The sequence below is a fragment of the Urocampus carinirostris genome, chromosome 3, assembly GCF_059441175.1.
Source record: "Urocampus carinirostris isolate Australia breed hairy pipefish chromosome 3, RoL_Ucar_1.0, whole genome shotgun sequence".
Taxonomy (NCBI): Eukaryota; Metazoa; Chordata; class Actinopteri; order Syngnathiformes; family Syngnathidae; genus Urocampus; species Urocampus carinirostris.
Window position 1 is genome coordinate 64,581,359 of NC_142351.1, and position 9,208 is coordinate 64,590,566.

Consider the following 9,208-nt stretch of genomic DNA (forward strand, 5'->3'; position numbering starts at 1 on the left):
TTTTTTTTTTTTTTTTTCATATTTTTCAGGGTTTGGGTTGAAATGTATTTGAAACTGTCCTTTTCAAACTTTCACCTTTTTCATGCTACACACACAGAAAACCGTGAGGACAAGCATGAAATTACCCTACATCCCCCTTTTCTGCTTCCTAATGTGTTGCGAGTCCCCAACAGCTCTGATAAATATAAGATAAAAGCGGATCCGTGCAGTGGAAAAAAATATAAAGGCTCTTTAGACTCAGTTGGGCATAGTTCCCACTACTTTTAACTTTTTAAGGACACCTAAAACGACATCCCACCTTCTAAGGTGGAGTATGTAGTTTGAGGTGTCCATTTAAAGTTTAGAATGAAATATTTTCTCTTTTTAAGTACCGGTATGTGTTAACAATGCCCAACGGAGGTCATTATGCTGGAGGAAAAGATAGGACGAGGAGAGTGATTTCGCACCACTGCTTGCGGTTTTCTTTTATTCTAGGGTGAAAATTGTGAAAGTAAAAAAAGGAATGTTTTAAATACAGTCGAAATGCCAACCCAAACCCCCCAAAATATAAAAAAGGAAGAGTTTTGTCGACCGCATCTAAGAATTTCACATATTTGCACGCGCAACAAAAGTAGCTGCAATGATGCTATCTGCCAGAAAATGGTTTTGGCAAGTAGAATATTTTGAAGTCACATACACCACCTCTAAGTTCTGTTTTGATAGTGGATTCAGACTTGAGCCCAAATTTGAGCAGAACTAATTAATAGAAAAGAATTTGAGATGCACTAAGTATGTGAAAGTCAAATCATTATTTGATTAGGAAACACTAGTTATTGTATTACAAACCTGCATCCTAAAAGCTATATAAATAAGAGCCTATACTGCATGACAAGAGAAACTTGTATATACTGTTAGTGATGTTCTGATAAAAATCAAAATGTAAAATCTGGGTGTATAAGATTATATTGTTGGTTTCCTCTCATTTCAATACTTTTGGAACAATCATGAATTACATCACCGATCATATTTTACTGTAAAAAAAATGGCAGCTTTGTATCCATCCATTATCTGCACCACCTATCCTCAGTAAGGTCGCAAGGGTGCTGGAGCCCATCCCAGCTATCTTCGGGAAGTGGGCATGGGACACCCAGAACTGGTTGCCAGCCAGTCGCAAGGCACACAGACAACTCACTCGCTCATTCACACCTAGGGACAATTTGGACTGGCCAATTAACCTGACATGCATGTTGTGGGATGTGGGAGCAAACCGGAGTGCCTGGGGGAAACTCATGCAAACAGGGGGAAGAACATACAAACTCCACACTGGATGATTCGAACTCATGACTTCAGGACTGTGCAGCGGACACGCTAACATTTAGCCGCCGTGCTGCGCAGCTTTGTATGTCTGTGTAAATGTTCCAACAAACACCAGAGTTGACAGTTCAATCTTAAAGACAGGAGATGTAATTTAATGTAAAAAAAATGTGTTTTATGTCAGTTCATTGTTTTAAGTGTGAATAAATCTAAAAAAAAATAATAATTTTCCCAATTAAATCGCCTCCAAAAAAATTCCATTAGGGATATAGTCCTGTCCACACGTGAACCTGGGTAAAAACAGACAATTGTTTTAATTGAGGTCTTCAAAAAACATACCTGTCAACCTCAGACTATTAAGACAGAGCTTGCAGATTCAAAAGTGTGTGCACTCCTGTTTTAGAGCCAGATTGACACACTAATGTTATAATAACAGCTAATCAGTCAGCCTTCCACTTAAGCATGCTTTTTATGCTCTCTCTCTCAATCACAGACACGCTTGATTGACAAACTTATGTTAAGATATGAGCTACTTTATCAGTTTCCAACTTCACGTACCTCTCTTAAACAAGCTAACTAAATTTCCATCCCCGGTCGCTTATCCAATCAGAAGGCATAGGGTGAGTGGCAGGAGGGTGGAGTAGGAGCAAAAGAGAGAGAGCGTCTTGGCTGCATTAGACTTGATAATCGGCTCGCCGAATGAGAAGAAATGCAGATACCGAAATCCGTCAAATGCCCAAAAGTCCGTGTCGATAATCAGCCCGCCTGATAATCGATCTACTTTTAGTAAAGAGTGATCTCGCTCATCAGAAATGAGCAGGACCTCTGCATTAACAGGCTGTTATGCTGTGTAGTAATATCTACTAGATCCTAAATTACTAGGTAAAAAATATTTTGTTCGAAATTTTGAGTATCCAATCCTTTCATACGCCTTGCATCACTACACAAGTTAAAATGATTAAAAATGTATAAAATGTGGGTAAAACGTATAAGTTGACAGGTATGAAACAATGCAAATGTGATGGCTTTCTTACATCTACTTGAGGATATCAGCCAGCTTCTCCACATAGTAGTCGTAGTTCTCTTTACAGTCTTCCCAGGGAGCAAAGCTCTGGTCCTCCTTCTCCACATACGTTTCCCAAACGTGCTGGAAGTCGGTGGGCTTCATCATCCTCAACTTGCAACCGGCGTTGACTAAAGCCTTCAGACTCTCTACTATCTCCGGTTCTTCACACTCCATAAGACGGGAGCAGAAAATGCAGAGACGAAGCTTCTTGCGTTGTCGTAGGATGTCTGCAATCTTGGTGGAGCAAGCCACGCAGGGACTGGACGTCACGTACCAGGTCACATCGTATTCTTGGCTGGGGTTACTGTCTGGGAGCACCTTAAAATGGGAGATAACGGTTTGCAATCTGCATACTTTTTCCGGTTCAAATCAATTTGATTCTGGTTTAAACAGCTGTGTAAATTAGGGATGCATTAAAATGAAAATTTTGGGCTCAAACCTACATCTGAAAATGTGAAACGGTTGTAAACAAAACACCGAAAATTCAATACCGTACTCTCTGCACTATGAGGTGCACTGGATTTTAAGGTGTACCCAAAAATAATATTTATATATATTTTTTACATATCCATAGCCAGTTTTGGGGAAAAAGCCCTTTAGGTAACAGCTTTATTTTTTTAGTAACGGGGTAACTTAACTACCGGTAATTATTGTTTCTGCCATTACGTTACTGACACTGACCATCAAAAGCAACACGTTACATTGGCTGCAGAACGCCAACGGCGGCATGCCCTCACAAACCTGACGCCGTGTTCAGCAGCGCGGTTTTCAGCTCCTGTTCATATCACATCTTTTGGGATCACGTCACCATTTAAAAAAGCGACTACCGCATAGTTAGATAGCAATTACGAATACAGTATTTACTAATCGCGACAAAAGAAAAGGTGACTGAGCGCTGAGTCGCAGAAAATGGGAGTTTTATATTTGACAAGACTCGACTTATGTCGTTCACGAACTAAAAGTCTCTAAAAATAGTTATATTTGCAATCTAAATGTCACTAGTGTTTGTATTTGCTCAGAAAATTTTAGATTATCTGTCATACAGCAACCTATTTTAAAGTAACGTAAATAGTTACTGTCCCTGGTATCTGGTTACTCTTACTATGGAGTAATTAAGATACTAATTCAGTTACTTTTTGGAAGAAGTAATAACTATAACTAATTACTTTTTCAAAGTTAGTGCCCATAACTGTATTTGCCACACACTGGATTATAAATCACATGGGAAGAGCTGCTGTATGCGTCGTGTATATCCGTTGCTCATGGTATCTATGAGTGTAATGATTAATCAGGTAAAAAATGTCACTGACAAAGTCGCAAAACATTGCATGCAACGGGAATCTAACCCAGGTCACAGCAGTGAGAGCGCCTAAATCGAACTAGTATTACTGATGACATATGAAAAAGTATAAGATTTTATCTCATTATTACACTATTTTTACTCGCAGTACCAGAAATGAATGTTATAAAATGGAGAAAACAAAGTCAACCTGAACGCAATTGCTTATTTTTCATTTTGCACATCAAAAGTAAGGGGATTGGGGGAGCTCTGCCTACTGCTTACCAACAAGACATTTTCTCCAAAAAACGTGTGTCCCTCTGCTTCCACAGTTTTTGTTAGCTGCTAGAGCAGACTTTAGCTACTGTTTACAATGCTAACATTGCTTTGTCGACAAACTCAATCCCAAGTGAAAGCCGAGTTTGCATGGTTCGCCTCACCGTTGAAATGACGTCATCAAATCGTTGTTCTTTTGGAAGCCTTTTTTGTTTTCGTTTTCTTTTGGCCAAAACTAAAAATGCATTTGTTGGCATTTTCAAAAGTAAATATGCTGGTGCTAACATTTTGGTATTCTCTAGAGTAGTAGTTCTCAAATAGTTGGGCAGACTCCCCTTAGGAGCCGCGAGGCTTCGCTGGGGGGCGCGGGCATTGTTTGACTTCAGGGAACTTTTTTTTTTTCCCAGAATAAAGTGCAGTTGCACCTCCTTGTACACTAGGGCGCAGGGGCACTTTCCTGGCACAGGGTTTGCGCGGATCCTTAAAGTATTAAAAGGCATTGAACTAATTATTCTAAAAATAAGGCATTAATTGTCATTAAAATGTCTTAAATCCCATTTTCCAAAGTATATAAAGGTTTGTTTGAAGATTTGGTAACATTTATCAATTGTCTTTTTAATGATTCACAAATTTACTTTTGCGGCAACATTGCACGACCACAATAATAAACTATCAAAACGGTGATGTACTTTAAGTCGGACGCATGTCTTAGGTGTACCCACAATACACGTACCAATTTTGGATCGATAGATTTACTTTGGACCATGGGAAAGAGTAAATTTAATGACAAGTGGCTGTGTGACGAACGTTTTCCGCCATGGCTAAAAGCTGTGTCAGGTAATGTTTACACGGCAGGATGTATTGTGTGTTTTGACAGCTTCGTCTTAAATCTGATTTCAAAGGAAGTCTTAAAAAGTATTGAATTTAACTTTCCTTAGGCTGTAGGATGCCTGTGCCAGATTGTTTCATTTACAATTAGCCTCCATATACAGTATAGCACAGAATAAGAGCATTGAGTGTGAGGCGTTGACATGAAGTTGAGTAGACCCTTAAGTGACTCCATTAAAAAATATTAAACATGGGGATAAGCGATGAGAGACGGGGTAAAAAGACAGACAAAAGCCTCCTCCCGAAAGCTAAGATAAGGAAGTTTGACGTAGCGTACGTGGCACTACGGTGGGAGACGAGCAAAGAGCTGTGTGCTTGCTATGTTAAAAAAGTTGGCAGTGGACAGCACAAATCCAAATATATTAAGCTGTCACTTCAAGACATTACAACGCAGTTACGCTGATAAAGTGTAGATTTGGCATGGATGGAATTGTCGTGTTACCACCATAATCGAGCAATCGTATTGTCCTCACAAAAATCACGTACTTACAAAAAACTATCTTGGGGGAGCGTGACATAAAATAAATGAAAGCATTGCCCTACTGTAACCCCATAAGATGAAGTCTGAAAAATCCTGCGTGTGTTCACACTTATGTTTGCAGAATCACCCCCGGCACTATCGTCATAGAAAAGCAACAAAATCAACAGCTGAGGATGGAGCCCATTACTTGCTGAAAGAAAGCCTCTTCTGCGTGAGCCGTGGCATGTTCATCCTCCATATAACCTTTCAAAGGCTCCATGCTACCTCCTGGTGTGTCCACCCGGTAGCACAGAAGTGTCTTGTTCCTGCCCGACGAGTACTCCACATTCCTGAACTGAAACTTGAAGTAGAATGGGCTCATCTGCTCTCTGGTAAGAAATTATGAATAAAGATATGTAAAATCATGATTGAAGCAAAGGCGCAAAAAAATTGCATGCTGAAGAAACTGTGGGTTCTATGTGCTTAAAATCAAAGTGTTAAAAGCAAGAATTGGGTAAGCAATTACTGTAAGACTGTTTTAGAAGTACAGTAGACCCCCAGGTTACAGTGTCCGTAGCATACGATATTTTTACATTCAAATGTGAAGTACTATGTTTTTCCGTCCCCTCATTACGGCATTTCCCTTAGCATATGACATTCAACTATTTCGCAATTCCCAAAAATGTATAGAATTCAAACTTTACTGCATATCAGTGTGCCCCTTATATGTATCTCAGATGCCTTTCTGCCATTGGTCAACGTCATATAAGATGCTGGTCTGCTATTGGTTCGTTTCATGACAATGCTGATATGATATGAATGGCTGAAGTCCCTCCCAATGCATTTTTCTTTTTGTTCAGTTTTGAATCTCATGTGCTTCGTAAACACTTTGAGCAGTAGCGATACTTTTACTATGTTTTTGAACTGTATTTTTTAGCTATGGGTCCCAAAGCTCACAGTGTTGCTAATGGGAAAAGCAAAAACCTAACCATGGAAAGCTTGCAATTATCAAGAAATATGCAGAAGGCACACAAATAACTACCTTCGCTAAGTGGCATTCATGTGTATGACTGCGTGTGTCATACACTTGCGGAAGCTAAAGCTTGTGCCAAACAATCATTTGATACCAGTGTCCTTTAACTTGCCACCAACACATCTCCTTATTTGGGACTTTTTAAAGATATTTGATTTAGAAACACAAGAATGTCACACTTTACAAAACCACAGGGCCCTTATTGCTATTGTACAGGAGCGAGCAACAGTGAGTCCTGTGCGGGGGCTTGCGTTTGGCGAGCCTACAACGGTTTGGAACAACGTGAATCATCCCAAACAGACTACGGGACCTGTCATGGATGGTGGCTCATGAGGTTCTCTCAGTCAGAGCCGTAATGCACTACCGAGGAATGTCAGCGATTTCGACATGCCCTCGACCTGGCTGTGGCGCCCAGGAGTCGGTGAGGCACCTTTTTTGTGAGTGCAGCGCTGCCGAGGACCTGTGGGCAATGGCCGGCGACCTAGGAAAATTCCCGGACTTGCCAGCAGGGGAGGTCCCTGACGCACAGTACGTGCTTTACGGGGTGAGTCGATCGAAAAGGTCACAGAACGACTTTGTCAAGGACTGGTCACTCTTGCCGCCATCAAAGACGCCATCTGGACCTCCAGAAACCTGCTGGAGGTGCAGGCAGATCCCCCCCGTGGCTGTACTCTGAATGGCTGCAGATACCATACAATCTGCGAGCGGCAAGCCTAGGACGCAGCCATAAAGAAGAATCGTCTGCACCTACCCGGAGGAGGGAACCGGAGCTCCACTGTGGGGGTCCTGGCAGCAATGGCCTGGTTATTCGGGTAGTTGTGGAAGGTAGAAGTAAGAAGGGAGAGGACCCATTTGGGCATCCCGAGCAGAGGACTTGAGGATGCTGCTTGGGAGGGTGGGATGGAATCCCACTTGAGAAGACAGAGCTATGCCCTTGCACAATAGTATTGCCCTTTACACATTGGTTAACTGCTGTTAAAAGTGTCGATAAAAATTGTTCAAACCTCATATTGTTAGAATATGATATAATGAAATTGTGAATGTATTTCATTGCTGTTAAAAGTGTAGATAAAAACTCATATTGTTGGGATATGATATAATGAAATTGTGTGTTGAATTGCTGTTAAACATGTCGGAAAAAATTGTTAAAACGTCATATTGTCAGATATAACGAAATTGTGAATATGCTTAATTGCTGTTAAAATTGTCGAGAAAAATGGTTCAAACCTCACATTGTTTATTTGCTGTTAATAGTGTCAATACAATTGTTCAAACCAAACCAAAAATACATCTCTAAAATGCCTGTCTGCTATTAGTTGATGTCATGTAAATTACTCCTCGGCAATTGGTTTGTGTCTTGTTGACATCAAGAAGATGCCGATATTCTATTGGCTGAACTCCCTCCCCGGTGATTGTGACACCTCCCACTATTATCCGTTTCTTGACGTTTTGTTCTGAGTCTTGAGTAACAAACCTTAATTTTATTGAGTACGGTTCACCAGACTTTTTGTGATGCTAAAAGGAGAACTGAAAACTTGATAACCATGGAAACAAAGCATGCAAATATCGAGAATACAAAAAGGGCACACACGTCGTTACCCTTCAATAAGGAATTCAGCCATATCCAGTTGATAATATGCATAATTAAGAATAAGGAGTCATTTAAGGTTTTTTAGGGGCAAGGAGAAGTATTAACATCTATTTTATTTTAATCTCTCGTCTCCTCCCCTGTCTGCATCCAGCTGTTCCTCCACTGTACCAGCTTAAGTCACATCGTCCCAAACATCAATAAGATTTTATTTTTCCTTTACATGTATATCTATTTATAAGGTATTTCTAATTACTAGTTGCAATATATTACTGTGTTACTAGTGTTGACATGCATTGACAATGTAAACATTTTGACCATGGGAATCGGGGGTTTGGAGAGCATTAGCTACCGTATTGTCAGGTGCACAAAAAGCCTATATTAGTCACAAATTCAAAAGTGTGCTCCATAATCTGATGTACCTTTTCAATTAATCCAAGTGGTGTTTCTTTTGATGCTACTCCAGCTCTTACAGTACTTTTAATTGCAGGAGCCTAAAAGTCTGGTGCACCTTCTTTATGAAAAATTTCTCTCTAGATACTGTTTTGGATTGTGCGCTCTATAGACCATTGCACCTCATAGTCCGGAAAACATGATAAAATAATTAGCATACTGTCGGTTTCAACACATGTGCCAATTTTACCATGTGATCCCCACCTCAGAATAGATTAATGACTAATCCGAGGGTGGTCTACTGTACAATCTAAGAATGCATGGAAAGGACGAACACAAGTAACATATAAACGCGTGTTTTACCCACCCTGTAACAATCTCAAACGGCGGCAATTCAATGGGCTCAAATTCGCCATTTGATTCATTTTTCTGCGCTGCTCCGGCAGCTTCCCCATTCCTCTTATCCTCTTCCACGGCGCCTGACTCAGAGACGGCCTCTGGTCTTTTGGCGACCTTGTCCAGCTTTTTCCCAACTTTCGCCTTTTCTTTCTCCTTGTCTTCGGGTTTGCGTTCGGGTGCCTTCTCCTTCCGCTTGACGCTTACCCGGCTGCTTCTGTCGGCCATGCTTTCCGAGGAGCAAGTGAAGGTGTCGGCTGAGCGCAGTGATAACCAAAAGTGTGGCAACCAAAATAGAAACTATTGTGAGCTCGGGGGGATCATGTGCATGTCTGGCCTGGCTGGGACAAGCTCTGTGAACCCTCCGCCCCTTCTTGGCCCCTAACCAGACCTTGAATGCTAAAAGGGTAAAGGGGGTAACAAGACAGAAGATTGAATAACAAAGATACACATAAGATAAAAATAGCACCAATACATTTTGGATGATATTTGTGTATCCGATTAGATCAGGGGTTGGGAACATATGGCTCGCCTGC

At 40.9% G+C, this 9,208-nt stretch overlaps 1 protein-coding gene across 1 annotated transcript; it reads right to left on the minus strand.

The window, feature by feature from the left end:
* Window positions 1–1,456: 1,456 nt before the first annotated feature.
* On the minus strand, window positions 1,457–9,208 carry apobec2b (apolipoprotein B mRNA editing enzyme catalytic subunit 2b). The gene is made up of 4 exons (XM_088330129.1): window positions 8,644–9,208; window positions 5,471–5,651; window positions 2,328–2,677; window positions 1,457–1,583 (listed from the first exon to the last, which is right to left on the minus strand). The coding sequence occupies exons 1-3, from the start codon at window positions 8,898–8,900 to the stop codon at window positions 2,330–2,332; spliced, it is 786 nt and encodes a 261-aa protein (XP_088186255.1). The 5' UTR covers window positions 8,901–9,208; the 3' UTR covers window positions 1,457–1,583; window positions 2,328–2,329.